The sequence below is a fragment of the Gymnoscopelus microlampas genome (genome assembly GCF_963454915.1).
Source record: "Gymnoscopelus microlampas genome assembly, chromosome: 15".
Taxonomy (NCBI): domain Eukaryota; kingdom Metazoa; phylum Chordata; class Actinopteri; order Myctophiformes; family Myctophidae; genus Gymnoscopelus; species Gymnoscopelus microlampas.
In genome coordinates, this window is record NC_139952.1 from 34,727,478 (window position 1) to 34,747,321 (window position 19,844).

Consider the following 19,844-nt stretch of genomic DNA (forward strand, 5'->3'; position numbering starts at 1 on the left):
AAAGCCTGGGGGGGGTAAATGGTGTTCAGGCACAAACTGGATTAAAACACATATCTATTGAAAAATACGCATTAATACATTTCACAAAAACTCCGAAGCGCGAGTTAACATTTGGGGCAACTGGGTAAGAACCTAAAATATTTTTTTTGGTACATGTACGGAGAAGTATGGGCTTTTCTCTGGTGAAAATGCAGGACGCACTGGGGGGTGCTAGCCACGACTATCGTTGATACGAAAGTAAAAGTCAGACAAGATAAAATACATCTATGATAGTCTTGATCCAAGGCACTAAGTGCCCACCTATCCTGTTACCCTCCACACCAGCAGAGGTCACTTATCACTAGTTTGCATCGTGGCTGGCTGCTGCTGCTGCATTTTGGTAGAAAGTCAGCGATGTAATGTTAATGCAACAACTCGTACTAGTACTACTGAATACAGGACTGCAGGCTTGGCACAACACAGAGGAAAACCCCGTCGCATATATGGACAACGATTTGACAGTCGCGTGAATTCCACCAGTAGCCAAAATGTCAGTTAGAAACGAAATGTACGTGTCACTAAAATGTATTCACTTGGTATTGGTCACGACAGTAAATAATCAGTTTTTCCACTGCAGCCGGCGTGGTGTGTAGTCCAGAGATAACCGGGGGGAGCCTTTGCGTAAAAGTCTGCGCTTGATCACCATGGCGCATCATCATCATCATCATCACTTCGCGAGTTGTCTTCATCATCCTCACCTTCCCCTGGTGTCGAGTTGTTCAGGAGGAGGACGATAATTCTGAGGATTGGGTTTAAACTGTCATATCATCAGTCAGAAATGACTGAGATCTTAAGCCTAACGGCGCCTTCTGGCCCAAGAAGACTCCTCCGTCTACCGGTCAAGAGTCTTATTGTTGTTCCAGTTCTGCTGCTCCTTCTCGCTATAACCACCGCAGTCCAAGCAACTCCAAGCAACGAGACCTCTGCAAGTCAGCCTCCTACAGAAGAGGACTTCTATCATCACCAGACTAATGTCACCCATCATAAGAAAGCTTTCCCCGTCCTGTCCTTCAACTATGACCACGTACGAATCCCTTTCGAGATCTCACTGTGGATTCTCCTCGCCTTGCTAATGAAACTTGGTGAGTGCACAACTGTTTTTTCAATGTAGCCCAAATCAGTAGTTCTCAAACTTTTTCGTGACAATTAAGGACCCCCACATTAATATATAATTGGCCATGGACCCCCCATCTGAAGATTTTTCAAAACATTTAAAAAAATAGCAGATGTACAAGCTCACAGCGCGGCACGACGGCTATTTTTGAATAGCAAATGTATAAATGGATTGAAATGAGTGTGATGCTTCATTAGCTACTTTTGCTGGGGACCCCCTGGAACCCCCCAAGGGCCCCTGGGAATTAATGGCCTACATTTCAGAAACCCTGCCTACCAGATGGATTAATATTCAATATCACACCCATCAACGACGCCAGTGTGCGTCACAGCAGGCACAGCTGTTTAGGAGTGGCACAGGCTGCTCTCCAATATAAAGTCATACGAAAAAAAATGTTGTGTTATTTCACCCAAACCGTTTCCGTTTTCATGTGCCTCAAAACTAACACGAGCACAGGCGTTATCATCCAGCTTCAGCACAAAAAGCTAATAATAGAATAGTTATAACTAAGGATTGGAGTGTAATTGGACCCATGATGAGTAGTGCAAGGCATGGCTTTGGAGCAGTTGTTCACAAGAGGTTTAACATGGATCACCTTAGGGACTGAACATGCTTCACATCTATCACGTGACCTTTTCCAGTGTTTTATATTTGACTTAGAATAGACACATCTCCATAAGTATCCTCTGACGTATGAATTCCAGCGCTTATGTGAGCATAAATGTTTATAACAACTTGAAAGGTATGGGGTGATCAGCATCTTGTTTCTCTGATGGGCCTGGCCTGTTTATGTACATATTGTATAAGACCTTTTGAATTCTTAGTTAATATAAAGTTTCTCTAACCACTGGGCCCCCACTGCAATTACAATTACACTGCCACAGTGTTGTATGGAATATAGGCTACAGTCTGTCTGCTGACAGGACTTTAATGCATGTCATTTTGCTGAGTGTGATTCGCATTAGAGGTTGCTCTGGTGGTTTATCACTGTCTGAACTGAGTGCATACAGCTGTCCTTCTGCTTATCTATTGGTCCAGCAGTTCTTTCTCAGGGCCGGTCCAACTTCCTGCCCCAGTGCTCTCTCCTTGATAACAAAGACCCCAGTGTACAAAAACAAAGAGGAAAGGAGGGGACTAGAGTCGTTGCACACAACACTATCACATCACAATAATATTGTAGACAGTCTTACGAATACTCACGTGTCACTGACACTTTAGTGCTAAGGCGTCATTCATCAGAGTGCAGACAAACGGTTCTTTTGTGGTCTTTGCACACACTGACAAGTGATCTAATATTAAAGGAAATTGGCTTTCTTGGTGACGAGTTTAAAATATTTATTATGAGGCAGTAATAAGGAGCTGTCTGTTTCGTGCAGCCAAGATGTATTTAGGCGCAGCTCCTCAATCTGCTTGTGTGCTATTCTGCCTTCGTTAGTCTAAACTTAATATAGGGATTCTACTTTTGCTTATTGACATAATTCCTTTGCAATCATGTTCGTCATAGTTTTGCTGTTTTGACTAGGGCTCTCTTGAAAAAACTGTTTTCTTTTTTTTGTGTGTGTGTGTGTGTGGGGGGGGGGGGGGGGTTCTGAAGAAATGGCTGTAAATTCCCCTGTGTGTTTTTGTTCTTTATTAAGACATTTGGAAAGCAGAGAGGGACACCGTGTGACAGGCACAGGAAATTGTATGATCTTAGGCCAGAAGAGGTGTGTCTCTGGTTCTGGAGGAGAGCGTCTTAACCAATATGCCATTAAAGCACTCACAATGTTTTAATATCAATAGGGCTGATTGGTTGCATTTATGTTTAGCATAGTTTCTAAATAAATTATAATAGACTTTATCCAATATCGGCATGGCTTCATGTGGATCTAAGCAGCTGTCTATGACGTATGACTCCATATCTTGGCAAGGTTTTTTCAGTCCCACTTCCTTATAGACGGTTTAGCTCTGAAAGAGTGTAGCTGATGCGTCATCCATGCCCAAATTTCAGCAATCCAAGCCTCATTGACGTGATGACAAAAAGTAAAAGGTCAAATATTTCAAAAGTTAGAAGAGATGTGAAGAAAAAATGGTGGGATTCTACATCAGCTTTGTGACAGAAACCTCTTATAGACAACTACCTTCAGAACCACAACATACAACCAAACATGGAACAAATGCAGGTAACTGTACATGCAGCCACATTCTCAAGCCAACATTGTACATTGTACATTGGCCAATTAAAGGAAAAAGCAACAGGTGTGCCTCTGCCAGAACCGCTTCAGTGCGCATTGGTAGATTGTACAAGTCTCTGGAATTCTGCTGGAGGGATGGAACATTCTAACAAAATACATTCCCTCATTAGTGTTTTTGATGGTGGTGTTGAAGAGCTCTGTCTAACACGTCAGTCCAAAATCTCCTATAGGTGTTCAATTGGGTTGAGAACTTGAAGATCCAATGACTACGAAGGCCATACAGTTACAGTAGATACTCATAAAACCATTCAGTGACCCCTTGTGCCCTTTGAATGGGGGGATTGTCTTCCTGAAAGAGACCACTCCCATCAGGATAGAAATGTATCATCAAAGGATAAAAGTGATTACTCAGAATAACTTTGTAGATATTTGCAGTGTGATTTGATTTGAATTAGAACTTACAGAATTGTGTCACTAATTCAATTTCCAAATATTCACCTCTAATTAAACCGTCTGATTAAACTCTCTTTCTTTCGTCCTTCCCTCTCTTTCCAGGTTTTCATGTGATTCCCCGGGTGTCTGGCGTGGTCCCGGAGAGCTGCCTACTGATCGTGGTGGGCCTGCTGGTGGGCGGCTTCATCAAAGCCATTGGCGAGACGGCGCCTGTCCTCGACTCCAAGCTCTTCTTCCTCTACCTCTTGCCTCCCATCATCCTCGATGCAGGCTATTTCCTGCCCATCCGGGCCTTCTCGGAAAACCTGGGCACCATCCTGGTGTTCGCCGTGGTTGGCACCCTGTGGAATACGTTCTTCATGGGGGGGATGATGTACGCTGTGTGTCAGATAGAGGGCGCTCAGCTGGCAAGCGTGGACCTGCTGTCCTGCCTGCTGTTTGGAGCCATCATCTCGGCTGTGGATCCCGTGGCGGTGCTGGCCGTGTTCGAGGAGATCCACATTAACGAGCTGGTTCACATCCTGGTGTTTGGGGAGTCGCTGCTCAATGACGCCGTCACTGTGGTGAGTGGCAGGTGGTAGATTTGCTTTTAGCATGGGCATTGGGGATATTGTTGTTGATACCCAGCTTAGGCATGCAGAGAAACTAATATCACACTCTGACTGTTTGCAAGTATATTTTCCTTTGTGGCTGACCTCCAAAATATCTCATCAATAGTTCCTAATAAAGAGCATCTGCTGATCACCAGTCTTTACTAAGGTGCACTGCTGGGGGAAGAACTTTTAATTCTGCATAGATTTATGCACAAATATGGAGTGCCTTGTGGCTCAACCAGTTAGTGCAAAGATCATTATGCTCCTTGTGAGAGCAAGGAACCGGGTTCAAATCTGACCCCTGTCTTGTCTTGCATGTTTCTCCTCTCTCTCTGCCCTGGGATTCCTGTCTCTCTACACTGAACTATCTGCAATAAAGCATCAAAATGCGAAACACATCTTTTGGTGTTTTTAATCAAAGTGTGCAGAAGTCTTTTCCTTTAGTGCACATCAGTTTTACCTGCTAAAATGTAAAGGCTGACGTCATGATTCAATGGTCATTTTGTGAGTTAAGGCCTTGTATGTTGTTGTAGGCCTTGAGGTCTTCCTGTCTTTCCTAGTCTTAGATTATTGACTTCTTTACCAGATCTACATCAATTATAGTCTTTAAACTGCAAAATTACCATACATCTGTCCATCCTTTATACTCATCTATCTAGATTCTGTTTGATGCCACCAGACAGCCACTCTTCTTAATTAAGGCCATTATTTTTCCTACAAAACAAGCCATAATCAATTTGCCATTAACTAACTGCTGTTGTGCACTTTCCTCTCAGAATGTTTTAGTGGCAACTTGAAATGGGAAGATTTCAAGTAGGGATTTTGCCATTGGTATATTTGTGGTATATGGCGTGCGTGCGTGTATTGTTTGTGTGCATGTAGTGTGTCCATACAGTATGAACTTAAATGTGCATTTTTTTAATGAAAACTGCCACTGTTGGCAGTTTTATTGCATTTTGGAGGTGTGGTGTGAGGCCAAATTCTGATAGTAGTAGATTATATATGAGATGAGAATCAACATACATTTCTTGCATGATTAAAACTGCAGAAAAACATTACTTCAATGACAAAATTGACGAAAACATAAACAAACCGCTGGAGCTCTGGAAGATATTTAAACTGTTAGTCTGCAGTAAGAAACTGAAAACCGGATCCACAAACATCAACATCAATTTGGATGGCACGCTCATTACAGATAAGCTGGATAATCACTTAAACAACTTCTTTACAACCATAGCCACCACACTGGTTAACATACTGCCCTCTCATTCTGGGCTTTATGGGGTAAAGCACATCCAAGCATTCTACAAAAGTCTAGGTGTACGCGAAGATGACTTTAAACTCACCATGGTGACAAGTGATGATGTGTTTAAAAAACTGAGCGCCCTACAACAAAACAAGGCCACTGGCCACAACAATATCCCCTCCAACCTTCTCAGAGATGCAGCCCCCTCTATTGCTCCAATCATTGCCCACATAACAAATCTCTCCATCGGCCAGGAGCTTGTCAAGCTAGATTTCAAACTAGCAAGAGTCACCCCTCTGTATAAAAAGGGAAGCAAATTAGACCCTGGCAACTTACCGCCCTGTTTCTATTCTATGTTCCATCTCGAAGGTTATAGAGAGGTTAGTATATGAACAGTTCGAAAAGTATCTTAATGAAAAGAAAATTGTAAATTGTACAAATTCCAATCTGGCTTCAGAACATCTCACTCCACTGACACCTGCCTACTCTATTTGACCGACTACATCAAATGTGTGGTAGACTCCATACTGTATGTTGAAGGTAATCGGTTTTGATAGTGCATCAGTGAACTGGAGGGGAGAGAACAGGTGGTGGAGGTGAACGGAAACCTGTCCTCCCTCCTCCCAGTGAACGGCAGAGTTCCTCAAGGAAGCATTCTAGGGCCTTTACTGTTCCTAATATACGTAAATGACATGCCATCAGCATGTGACTGCTATTTGTTCTTCTTGGCGGATGACTCGGCACTCCTGGTCCCGAACAAGGACAAATTGCAGGTGGAAAAAGCCCTTAGCTCTGAACTCTGTAGAATCTGCACCTGGCTCAGGCTCACTGATAACAAACTATCATTACACCTGGCCAAAACTGAATCCATTCTTTTTTCAGAATTAACATCTGCAAGATACAAATACAGTACGTTCATTGCTATTAATGTTGATGATGTCTTGTTTGTGATATTGCATATTATTGTATGTCTTTAAATGTCTTGATGAATTGAATACACAGGACCACAATGGAAACAAGCCCCAAGGGTTTTTGTGTTATCCTTTTAACAATCATTGTAAAATCGTACCTCTGTACTATTTGAATTTGAATTAGGGCATGTAATCTGACTACACTAGCTTCTGATTTTCAGTATTACTATTACTATTTAATTATTTACTTGTATACTAAATAAATAATGTTTTTTTTAAATAACAAACAGGTTCTGTACCACCTGTTTGAAGAGTTTGGCCACGCTGGGGAGGTGACATTGATCGATGCCTTCCTGGGTGTGGTTTGTTTCTTCGTGGTCTCGCTGGGCGGGATCATGGTTGGCGCCATCTATGGCCTGCTTGGTGCCTTCACCTCCCGGTTCACCTCGCATACCCGCGTCATCGAGCCCCTCTTCGTCTTCCTCTATAGCTACATGGCCTACCTCTCTGCCGAGGTCTTTCATCTGTCAGGGATCATGTCGTAAGTGATTATAGAAGTGATCATAATAATACAAATATTAGTAATATTTTTAGTTTAAAAGCGTTTTATACCTGGACTGTGCCCCGTACAGATTGATCGCTTGTGGGGTGACGATGCGACCATACGTGGAAGCCAATATTTCCCACAAGTCCTACACCACCATAAAATACTTCCTAAAGATGTGGAGCAGCGTCAGTGAGACTCTCATATTCATCTTCCTGGGCGTGTCCACGGTTGTTGGCCCTCACACCTGGAACTGGACCTTTGTTATTCTCACTGTCATCCTTTGCCTTTTGTCAAGAGTACTAGGTCAGTGCAGTTTGAAAGAGGGATATTTTATTGTAGCCTGTCCTGCCTTTATTTGAAGATTCTTCATCCACCTACGCCTATAAAATGTCTTTTTTCTTTCTGATGCTTATTGCATGTTATGATAATTTTACCATTGTTGTGCTACCCCTGAGCAGATTTTAATTGACAAGCTTTCACTTTTTTGTCTTGGCTTTCTTCACAGTACTTTTTTGTTGTAAAATGAATATAACACTAAAGCATTGTTGTTTGATTTATTAGTTGCATCATAATCATCTGTTTTGTGTATTTCAGGAGTGATTGGCCTGACCTTCATCATTAATCAATTCCGTATTGTCAAGTTGACGAAAAAGGATCAGTTCATCGTTGCCTACGGCGGCCTACGAGGGGCAATTGCTTTCTCCCTGGGGTTCCTGCTGACCAATAGCAGAATGAAGAACTTGTTCCTCACTGCCATCATCACTGTTATCTTCTTCACAGTCTTTGTTCAGGTGTGAGGGACCAGAATAATCGTTCACATTCACAATATTGTTTTGGGCTAAGGCTCACCAAAAGTCAAACTCAAGTCTCCCTTAGGATTTATTCAACGTAATTGCAACAAGACTTATCTACAGTATCATTGTAAAAGGTGGTTTCACACTGTACTTAGCCCAGGGTTTAGTCCCTGTATGATATACATATCAAGAGAATGGTCAGACTACCATAGTTTGAAGTGGGCTACCACCCCATTTAGCCCTGGGCTTGCTGGCCCTGCTCTGGAGCAAGTAAGTTTGGCCTCTGGCCAGAACACCATCAATGGCTAATTTAGGACCTGGAAAATGCAATAACCACCTTTTTATATACAATAATAACTATAATGCTATAAAAATGTATAAATAAAGATGTGTGTGGTATAACAACTAATAGAAACCAAATCAAATGTTACTGGTGCATACAGAAATGCTAGTGTAATCATTTTGTGCAGGCCCCATCCTTGAATGTGGCACCTAGATGATATTTAGTTCATCAAAAAGTTTCAAAAGAACATTTTATCTCATCATGAACAGGAAGCCTTTTGAGCAACATTTCATTGCCGTCTTAAATCTGCGAATGTTCCCTAAAACTGACAGGAAGTGATTAATATGATTAACTGTATTTTTTTTTCTGTGTGTGTGTGTGTGTGTGTGTGTGTGTGTGTGTGTGTGTGTGTGTGTGTGTGTGTGTGTGTGTGTGTGTGTGTGTGTGTGTGTGTGTGTGCCTGCGTGCGTGCGTGCGTGCGTGCGTGCGTGCGTGCGTGCGTGCGTGCGTGCGTGCGCGCGCGTGTGTGTGTGATTAATTTTTTCTTCCAAGTTTGCTGTTATGCTTTCCTTGTCCCTTACATCCATGTTTGTGTTTTCAGGGTATGACCATCAGGCCACTGGTTGACCTGTTGGAAGTGAAGAAGAAGAAGGAGACAAAACGTTCCATTAATGAGGAAATTCACACTCAGGTACAGCGCATAGTGGAATCCTGAGAGTATAAAGTGAGCTGTAAGGGCAACCAAAATCATCCATTTTGGCATTGTGACAGAAACTGCTACTAGGTCACAAGGACATTTCAGTTTAATTCTCCAGGGAGCATGAAGCTGCACAGCAAATTCTGTTACAATTGCGCCAGTAGTTTTTGAGATAATGTTGATTGGAACCATAATGTTTTATTTATGTTGAATATTATCAGTTATGGACATCATTAATGAAGTGCTTGGAATTCCTCGTCTGGATCATGATATACTGTAAAAGAGACATGTCAGCAGAAATTTCAGCTAGCACCTTGTAACATAGACCACATAACTGATAATAAAAATCCTCTCTTTACTTTAGTTCCTGGACAATTTGCTCACAGGCATTGAAAGCATTTGTGGCCACTATGGACATCACCACTGGAAAGAAAAGTATGTTTTCATGATATGTTTTTCCTTATTATATTTTTTCTTATTATCATTGCTCGAACAGAAGTTTTTCAACTGCGGCGACATGTTTTCAGCTGAAAATCAGTTACCGTATTTTTGTTCAGTAACACAGTCGCTGACCTATAAAAGGTGTTTTTGAAAATCATTTGTGTTCAATGAGCATCATGCTCATGCGACAAAGTATAAATTATCTTTATAATCATGTCTCATGTCACCAGGCTCAACCGCTTCAACAAGACTTATGTGAAGAAGTGGCTGATAGCAGGGGATCGCTCGTCGGAGCCACAGCTGATCTCCTTCTACAACAAGCTGGAGATGAAGCAGGCCATCATGCTAGTGGAGAGTGGAAGCTCAGCCAAGCTGCCCTCGCTGGCCGCCGTCTCAATGAGGTAGCATGCAGAGATGAGCTTTTACAAATACAACTACAAAGGTGCACTGAGTACATACTGTAGCAGATCTCTGCCTGGAGGCATGCCCTATTAGTGATGCACTGCACGGCCGTGTCTCCTGCAGACTTTTAAAATAGGACTGGATCTAAAAGTGCGCGTGTGTGCGAAAAAAGTCTGGTGTGTTTCCACAGTCACGGATCTCTCTCTGTGTGTGTGTGTCTGTGTGTGTGTGTGTGTGTGTTTGCGACGGGACCCCGGGGGGGGGGGGGGGGGGGGGGGGGACGAGTAGCATCGTGCCTCCGTGGTGTGTGTGTGTGTGTGGGTGGGGGGGAGATGATCGCCCCACAACTTGGGTCCGCGGCCGTGTATGCGTCGACACACACGTGTGCATGCACGTTGGGGAGGCAGTGTCACAATGTGGCCCAGTGGTTAAAGGAGTAGTTCACCGAAAATACTTATTTTTCATCAATTACACACCTCATTGAATTCATGGAGATTTTTTGTTTTTGTCACATTCCTAAGCCAATAATTTGATGGCCGGCAGAAACTCAAAGGTCATTAGGTAAACTGTTGGTTATAATCACATAATGTGGTGGTGAATACAGGTCATGATCACTCCCTCTATGTGGTAAATTAACCTGTTCAATGCCACAGAAACATCATGATGAAATGTCATGCTTTTTGTCATCAAAGTGAACAGCCACATGGTAATGTCTATCTCTACCAATGGGGGATGTGCACCTTGTGGACACAGCAAGCAATACTGTGTGCCTATTCTGTCTACTCTCTACACAAAAACACTTGAACATTGGATCAGATCAGCTAGGGGTTATATTGAAGCCATGACTATGGGAAATCCCATCTGATTTACAAAATACACAAAACTAGTGCAGGACAGGTCAAATAGTAAAGAAGACAGAAAATGTTGCATAATAGACTAGCCTAAATGGCCCATTGATGGCATTGTCTGAAGTGAACCTCAACAGGAGTTTTGAAATGCCTGTGGGTTTTGTGTTCTCCAATAGGTGGCAGTGTGTACCATACAGCCTGCCATGGCTCAATACTCAGAGTCTCCAACCCCACCTGCTAGTCCTCCTGACCCTCAGAACCTTAAAGGAGCACTTCACCCATTTCAAACTTATCTACATATAATTGGTCCATCCTTACAAATGCTCATATGATGGCACAATCTCCGTCCTCTCACGCTGCGTCTCATTGGTGGGCTATGTTCAGAAACCTGCCACCAATGACATCATTGATGGGGATTCCAAGCTAATATAAAGCCATTGTATTGCATTTAAAAAATCATGCTTGAAATGACCAAACCTGCCTACTGATGATGTCACTGGTTGGCAGGTTTCTGAACTGTCCATAGCCCTCCTGTGAGACACAGACCAAGAAGACAGAAATGGTAGGCCCTAACAATGGCCGCATAAATTGTGTCTTTGAAGATAGTAAGAAGATCACTTTAGTCTATGAAGTAAGATGTAAATAAGATGTGTTCTTTAACTCTGCTATCTGGTGGGAATGGCCCCAGGTCATTGTAACAGTAATTTACACAGAAAGTCATCAAGAATGTCACAAATATAATATGAGGGAACACATTCACCTCCCACTCAGTAGACACAAGCCAAATGCAAATAAATTATAAAATAATAGACAATAACAAATGGTGTTATTATGGTGTGGTGGTGTTAAAAAAAAGTTGTTTTGTTGTTCTTATCCTGTCATGAGAATGTTTGCAGCATGGATGTCAAAATGACTACTGAGTCTCCTATTGACCGATGACCCGGTCATCAAATTATTTGCGACAAAAACGAAAAAATCTCTATGAATTCTAGACTTCAGAACTACTACTTTAAGGCGCATACCACATATAGGCTCTGATGCAGCTTATATGTTGGTCGCGGGTTCGATTCCCGAGCCCAACGGCCTTTGATGCGTGTCATTCCCCGTCTCTCTCTCCCCGTTTCCTGTCAATCTTTACTGTGCTATCCAAATAAAGGCAGAAAAGCCCCAAAAATATTTTTAAAAAATAAAAAAGAATTCTGTTACAGTTGGGCACTGAGTAGCTTAACTACTTTCAATCTGAAGTAGGGAGTCAGAAGACGTTTCTCTTAAATCTTCCCCACTTGCATTTGGTTTCTTATCAAATCCTGCATTTCTAACTTTCACATAACCAGAAATTGCTAAGTAATTTGACATATTATTTAATATATGGTTTTATATGATTGTGCTGCATATGGAAAATGTACTGTATGGTGTGTGTCTCTGCAGGAACATCCAGCCCAGAGCTCAACCAAGAGGTCGGATTATACCAAAGATCTCAAAAGGCAGAGAGGAAGAGATCCGAAAAGCGCTTAGGTCCAACCTGCAGAAGACCAGACAAAGGGTAAGGGACATATGAATCAATGATCAATATTTTCCTTTATGACACATCATATGAACACTGTACAGTTAAAAGAAATGATGCAACTTCAACTTCAGTCGGCTAGATTTAGCCTGAACTCAGGGCCTGATGTAAATGGCTTTTGTCCTCACAAGGGGCAACTACTAGATCAGTCTAGGACTGGCAGATGACTTGCCTTACAGTACATAGACAAATACATGTTAAAGGGCTTATTATTACATTTAAGCATGGCTCCCGGCAGTACACGCCCCACCCGTTCAGTAATTCATCTTTTTAGTCGTTCATCTGTGTATACACAAATATAAAGTATATTCCTAGGTGAATCTCTTTGTTACACCAGCATTAGTGTGACCAGCAGCGTGATGAAACTAAGAAAGATCACAGCAAACCCGTGGGGGGTAGTCGCCCGCGGGTGAAGCTTTTCCAATAGAATTTTCAATGTCAGGCACATTGTAGATAAAGCTACCGTGTTGAAATTTCCCCCAACAGCACCCCCAGCAGCCAAAACGTCATTTATCCTTGCAGCTGAAAAGGGCTCAGAACATGCAGAGAGAAAGAAATCTGCGAGTGGTTGTTTTAAGCTATATCTTTTATAACACGTTGTAAGGACCATAATAAATACAATATGTGTTTGTCAAACAGCAGAAAATGTCCACTCCAAGTGTTGCTTGCTTGATTTCTTTGATTTAGACATACTGACTTAAGAACAGTTAGTACTGTCCATATACGGTACATACTTAAAAGAGCATAACGAATACTGTTTCTTTTCAGTTGAGTCGCAGTACTTTTTGTGCAGTATGGATGCTTTTGTTGAAAAGGTAATTAAAACACCATACTATGTCTTCTACTCTTTCCTCAGCTACGCTCCTATAGTAGACATGACCTGATGATTGATCCGTTTGACGTAGAGGAAGGCGTCAGTGAAGTTCGCTTCAGGAAGCAGAGAGTGGAGATGGAGAGGAGGGTACGTTTGAACGGCAACAGATAATCATTTCGATAATCATTTAGTGTGATTTTAATTAGAAGTGTGATTGAAATAATGAAAGAATTGTGAGCATTCTTACTGCTCAAACAAATGATTTTGGGGATATATTGGACTATGTTTTGTTAAATAAAATACCTTTATGGCAGTTGGTTGTTGCCCCAACAGGTGTGAGCAATACTGCAGTTTGAAAAGAATGTATATTTTGTCTTTCATCAAAATGTGACTCCAGTGTGTGTGTGTGTGTGTGTGTGTGTGTGTGTGTGTGTGTGAGCATTTGAGCTGTTGAAAATAACATGTATTTAGATTTTAAGACTATGATAAGTTAATCAATGAAACATGTATTAAAAGACAAATACAACATAAATTATACAGCAGCCTTATTGTGCTAAAATAGTTTTTGCTGGAAATTATTGTTTTGATCAGTTAGTTTTTTAACCACTCACTGTAAACCCTATATAGTACACCATTGAAAGGGGTGTCCCAGGGGTCTATACTTGGCCTACAAGCTTACTACACATTGTAATGCGACAACGTTGTCAGTTTGTAGATCTGCTATTTTCGTGGAGTGTTCGTCTGTTGTGACATGTCCAGAATATAAAGGACGCATGTGGTTCATTGTGAATCTTTATACTGACATATAGTCACTGATATAATGACTACTTTCAGATGAGTCACTACCTCACGGTACCAGCCAAAGCTCCGGACGTACCCACAGTGAGGAGAGTTCGTTTTGAATCAGGTCAGTTCAGCACGCACGTACCTGTGGTTCTGTCTAACCACGACTAGTGGTGGCCCTGAAGCTGTGTCTATGAGACACAAGACACAATCTGTCAATAGATACAAAGTGTCTTGAGTCTAGTCTCGCGTGGCCAGACTGTTGCCTCCCACAATTTACAAATGTTTCCGACATACAGTCTGGGACTCGGAAGCTCTGATCATGTGTAAGGGGAAAGCGGATGCCCCTCCCCTACCCACGTCCGTTTCAGCATTGTGCAGTGGCGCAAATGAGTCCGACTGGAATCAACGAATCTCATAAATATCGTTTATGTCTACTAGTGTCTTCTTTCACAGTTTTTTTCGGCGTTAATTCCATGATACCTTTCTCAGTTTTCTCTGATAAACAATCCTCGCACAAATAACATGAATCTACCGCTCCTATGACTATGCTTCCGCCTCGGTTCTGTTTCCACTAGGACTACAGGTCCGCGTGCACCGCGTCGTGATTGGTCGAATGTTTTTCCGGTCTGAACAACTTCCGTTACACAGCTTTCGGGAAGTGGAGTCCCAGACTCTATATAGCATTCAGAGATTGTGGAATAGTAGTCTGGTGACGCGAGACTATCTTGAGTCTAAATGTAATTTTTCATTCATAGACTTTCAGTAGGTCATAATGATGACTAGACATATGATATATGACATATGATTAGACAGTGGCATCTGGTGTAAAGTACATTTTGTTATTTTGTTTTATTTTTTTAATCTTATTGCCCCAACTTTCTTACAGCACATAATCTTAAAGGCCCGATTTCTCTAAAGGAATCATTGTCAAAGCCCCCATTTTGATACAAAAGAATGGTTAAAGGCGCTATTTTCACAAGTCTTAAAGCGGTTGATGCCCTTCCTTGATTGAGAGAATGGAATGCATCTCTATTGAGGACGGTTTAGTCTCCAAGAGCTCTTTGAGAACACGCTACATCACTACATACTCTGTCTCTCAGACCATCAGGTTTATACTGCTGACAGTGATGACGATTACGTCAATGGGGCCTCCGATGTCCAAGTGGTTCAACCAACTCCCAGCTCAACTGATTCTGTTGGGTTCTTGGATGAAGCCCCCCAGAGCACAGACAATGCCAAAAGGGATTCAGACAGAAAAGAAAACAAGGACGACCAAGACCAATTAAAGCTATCGCGTTGCCTTAGTGACCCCGGTCCAAATCAGTAAGAGGAAGAGGGCCTTGAGGACTGTCCTTCCTCTCATGATGAAGCACATTATTTTAAATACTTGAAGCCAACAGTAAGACAATGAGGGATGAGCTAATGCTATTGCTACTACTTACGTGAGCTCCTCCGATAATCATCTGTGTGTGTGTGTATTCATATCTTTATCTGAATGGGAGTCAAAGCAAATCTTATTAATGTTGGTGTCATTATTGTCATTTATCATATTTTGTTCATCATATGAGATGATGTCAGTGATCTGAATTGACATACCTTTTTTCACAAGTTAATATATTTTTTTATCATCCAGTACATAGATTTTTATATAATCTTGTGGCTTCCCTCCAAAGGAAAAGAGCTGTCAGGTCATCAGTATTTGTCTTAACAAGCTGAGCTTGGGTACAAATAGTCTTTGCAAATCCTTCCTGATGTTTGCTTTAGCTGCTTGAAGTACTGTATGGGTGGGATTTGTCCCATCAAACAATGCACTGAGGTTGAAAATCACAGCAAACCAATTAAAGTCAGCTTAGTACATTATGTTACGATTTGGTCTAGGGATACAACTATCGATTATCTTAGCGTTTCTGTTTATTCGTTTTTTATTATTTATACATCAGCTAATTGACACAAAAGAATTCTAATAGATCTTTATAATCTACTAAATCGATTACCCTGATTAACCACCTAAGGCCTTACTTATACTTTGTTGTACAACAGTGTTGTGCAAAAATAGGGAAAGTAGCAGATCTACAGGCTCCAAATGCATTGTTGTGAGCTTGTAGATCTGCTACAGTATGTTCAGTATTTTAACATTTTCATTTATTTTGCTCAAATTGATATTTTTTTATATAATTGATTAAATCATGTTCACCTGTTACACCCCTAATTTGGTAAACTCAACCCATTTAGTACTTGAATCAGGTTAAAACAAACTGTTGTTGCCAAAAAACTGTTTAGAAGCTTTGCACTTTTCTGTATTTCACATTCACAAGATTTCAACAATATTACATAATACATACAGATATCTGTATTTTGGACTGAAACTCGTCAAATCTGCTATCCTGGGAACACATTATGTGTCCATCATGATTTCTTTTACGTGGTTGAAGAAAGGTGCAAATCGTCGTGCCACGTATTAATTGATTTCCATCTTGCCTGCACAGTATTGGTAACTACTAGTTACTAATATCTAACCCTTTGCTCTTCACGTGTTTGCCTTGAAATGTGTTGCTTTTTGTGTGCCAAGAAATGTATTTTTATATATAAAAAAAATATGTTAAATTGAAGTTGTTCAAAACTTGTAAAGTGAAGGAAAGCTTTAATTTGTGTATCTGAAATAAAAGTCAAATGTCAAAGTTTAAAAATAACTCGCTGTAATTTTATTTGATTGTTGTGTGTGTGTGTGTGTGTGTGTGTGTGTGTGTGTGTGTGTGTGTGTGTGAGAGAGAGAGAGAGAGAGCGATAGCAGGCTGTGAAATGGGAAGTTGTTTCCTTACTGGGTTTCTTTGCCTTCAGTAGTTGAGTTAGAACCCCACAAAATAGTTTTCCACAAAATAGAGAACATAAAATATACATTTAGGATAATTTCCTGTGCTATCAGGTAATTAACAACATAGCAATACAATTACTCGCTCTTATTATTTACTCTTGAAGCTCGGGAACCCATACAGGATAAACAAGTAACATTTTGAGTGATGGAAGAAAACAAAATGGACAGAGATTGGAATATAGAGCTTTAACTTTTTAACAAAACTTTTCTTTGTTTTAGTTTTTTACAAATATTATTAACCACTCTTAACAAATTAAATCTTTTTTTTTTTGTAAAAGAATCACAACAAGAAATGTGTGAATGTCCACCATAAATGTACATGCAATAAACTATACTGTAATATACCCTTTTCTGATGACAAGCATGGTGCTTTCGACTACCTCTAATATAGATCTAATTGGAAATGTCATCTTAAATAACAGGGAATTAGAAATCCCCAACATGCCAACCACGTGTGTGGGGTGGGATTATAACAAGGAGACAACCAGCATCCTCAGGCAGACAGCTCTTCAGCCACCAGCAGAGATGGACTTCAGTGGCACATGGAAGTTAGATTCTGATGACAACCTTGAGGAGTTCCTCAAAGCAATGGGTAAGAATGTGAAATATGTTATTGGTTTTGCTACAAATTGAGATATCCACCATTTCAAAACGTACTTTGTAAATTAAAAAAATAAATTGGTATGCAGGCAGCCCAGCTTCTCTATTTTGAAAAACAAGTGCCTGAAAAATCAGTGTTTTAGAGATTTTAAATCCAGACCTTCAAAATACATACATTATACATACATCCAAAATGGATATAGCACTTTAGATTGGATCTCTTGTTCAGCATATTCTGACTTACCAGTCTATACATAATGTATGTATTGTAATGATTTATATCCCATGAAGATGTGCCTGAAATGGTAATCAAGATGAGCAGGGACATCAAACCTGTGACGGTGATAAAGCAGAATGGTGACGAATTCACTATCAAAGTGACAACACCTCTCCACACCAGAGATAATTCATTCACACTTGGCAAGGAGACAGAGGTTACTTCTTTTGATGGGAGAAAGGTCAAGGTGAGTCATTCATAAATACTATAATTGGCCCTGTATGCATATTATCATGCATCATGTCAATATGTGAATTAAGGGCTGTCCACAGAAAGCACTATAACTATATTTGTCACCACTGTCGTTATATTTGTGGTGTGGACTCTGGCCACAACTAGTGCACCATGAGAGCAGAGAATGGGAAGCTCATAACTGAAGCACAGGAGTTCACCGCAGTCCGAGAGATCCAAGGAGAGGATATGGTTGAGGTCAGAGATTTACAGCATTGATTCAATCATGATGGTGGTGGTGTGATTTTGTTTTATTAGTAAGAACAAAAAAACAACAACATTTACATAAATGTTGAACTAGCAGGGCTGATGGTGATAATGTGTCTGTACTCTGTACCTTCACAGACTCTCACAGCTGGTTCTGTAACACTCGTCAGGAGAAGCAAACGGATCTGAAGCATCCTCCGAAGTTCCTCCCAAGACATGTCTTTTGCTAGGATTGATGTTTTGCCAGAACAATACTGAAATAAAGTAAAGTAAAATCACACTGCCCATTGTTCTCTTAAGATTTTTATGACATCATGTTTTTGTTTGCTTTCATAAATGCAGATCTCTTCAATTTGTTAAATTTAATACCTAACAAAAACGTTGTGAAATATAAATGTAATATGGCCTAACAAAAACCCTCACAAAATGATTACATCAAAGATGCTTGCATGAGCTGGAATAAAAAAAAAACGAATAAATAAAAAAATAGCAAATAGTATTGGGTAGGGTAGGCTTAATTTAAAAAGTACATTTGGGATTTGTTAATATTATGAATGGAAACTCTTTCTCCAAAGTGTATCTATAAAATATGTTGGCCTTGTAATAATCCATAATGTTTAAACAAATATGAAAAATAAAATATCCAGTGACGTTGTGAAACACACAAAAGTGCAAAGCTTCTAAATTGGCTTGAGCAGGCAAATAACTTTTAACCTGATTTGAGCAACTAAATTGCCAAATGGGAACAAATTACTACAGACACCCATAAAGTTGTCATACAATGTATCATGAAACTAATTTAGGTTTTCTATCCTACCATGACCTGCTCAGTGGTCTTGAGGTTAGAGTGTACACCCTGTTACTGTATGGTCGGGGTTCCTTACCCGGCCGAGTCACACCAAGGACTATAAAACACGTGCCCAGTGCCTGCTTGGCATTCAGAATCAAGGTTTGATTGGCTGTAGTTTAATGTACCTGTACATCAATCGACCTATGGGCCACAGGGCTTGTTCCCAAGGCTACTTACTTTACTTATCCTACCATGATTGCAATGCATAGAGTCCTCTAATCCCTGGAGACAGCAAGGGAGCAAGGTGAATTGGTGGTGACCACTATTATAGACCAGTGGTTCTCAAACATTTTCACGTCAAGGACCCCCACAATGATAAGTATTAGGCAGCAGATTATTATCATTTTTTAACAGGGGCCTCCGTAAGCAAACAGTTGTTATTTCCTTTTATTTAGCACTCATTTTCAAGATTCTTCTAACTATTTATAAGTATGATATAAGGTTAAAGTGGTTCAACTGATTTTGATGCTATATTAACATATTTTGCTTGGATCCCCTGGACCCCTCCTCAAGGATCCCTGGGGGGACTTTGGACATATCTTATCCTACTGCCCCACACCACAACTGTTCTGTTCTAGACCAATGGTTCTCAACCTTTTCAGGCCGCTGCCCCCCAAAATAATCATATTTGAACTAGGGACCCCCCACCCTGACAAGCACTTGGAATTGTAGGAGTAGAGGCATTACATTCATTTAGTTTGACTCGGTTCTACAGATTAACATTGTGAAAATATCAGATCTACAAGCTCACAACGCCTCACGTTGCAAGGCGTTGTGAGCTTGCAGATCAGCTATTTTCAAAATGTTTGCCTCTTTCTTATATTATTTGACAGTTTTTATTGTATAGCTTGTTGATTACTTTTAATGCAGTAAAGTTCTTTTTTTTTAGGTATTAAAAAGGTCTAAAGTCCTTTAATTGTCACTTCACTGTCATGTGGGGACCCCCCCCCCCCCCCCAAAAAAAAAAGTAATGTGGGGACCCCGACCCACAGGTTGAAAACCACTGTTATAGACTGTTGCTGCCGGTAGAGAGCAGTGATGTTCCTTTTCCCCCCCGCCCTCACTATTTTCTGTTCCACTTGCTTATTGCTGCGCATGCCC

General features: G+C 40.8%; 2 protein-coding genes across 2 annotated transcripts; both read left to right on the forward strand.

The window, feature by feature from the left end:
- Positions 1 to 405: 405 nt before the first annotated feature.
- Positions 406 to 16,359, forward strand: LOC311061498 (Na(+)/H(+) exchanger beta-like). The gene is made up of 12 exons (XM_084080155.1): positions 406 to 1,121; positions 3,883 to 4,343; positions 6,821 to 7,071; positions 7,163 to 7,380; positions 7,672 to 7,868; positions 8,756 to 8,845; positions 9,216 to 9,286; positions 9,523 to 9,693; positions 11,971 to 12,085; positions 12,963 to 13,067; positions 13,755 to 13,827; positions 14,807 to 16,359. The coding sequence occupies exons 1-12, from the start codon at positions 818 to 820 to the stop codon at positions 15,031 to 15,033; spliced, it is 2,283 nt and encodes a 760-aa protein (XP_083936281.1). The 5' UTR covers positions 406 to 817; the 3' UTR covers positions 15,034 to 16,359.
- Positions 16,360 to 17,048: 689 nt separating this feature from the next.
- Positions 17,049 to 18,082, forward strand: LOC311061763 (fatty acid-binding protein, liver-like; the record flags this gene model as incomplete). Its single annotated transcript, XM_084080455.1, has 4 exons — positions 17,049 to 17,170; positions 17,470 to 17,642; positions 17,795 to 17,884; positions 18,032 to 18,082. Exons 1-4 carry the CDS (start codon positions 17,104 to 17,106, stop codon positions 18,080 to 18,082), a joined length of 381 nt encoding a protein of 126 aa, XP_083936581.1. The 5' UTR covers positions 17,049 to 17,103.
- Between the last annotated feature and the right edge of the window lie 1,762 nt (positions 18,083 to 19,844).

Bases quoted from the DNA above. Each gene is read 5' to 3' on its own strand.
- LOC311061498 (XM_084080155.1), top strand. From the start codon at position 818: ATGACTGAGATCTTAAGCCTAACGGCGCCTTCTGGCCCAAGAAGACTC. The intron at 7,072-7,162 runs GTAAGTGATTAT...TGCCCCGTACAG, and splicing joins CATCTGTCAGGGATCATGTC to ATTGATCGCTTGTGGGGTGA. The intron at 8,846-9,215 runs GTACAGCGCATA...TCTTTACTTTAG, and splicing joins ATGAGGAAATTCACACTCAG to TTCCTGGACAATTTGCTCAC.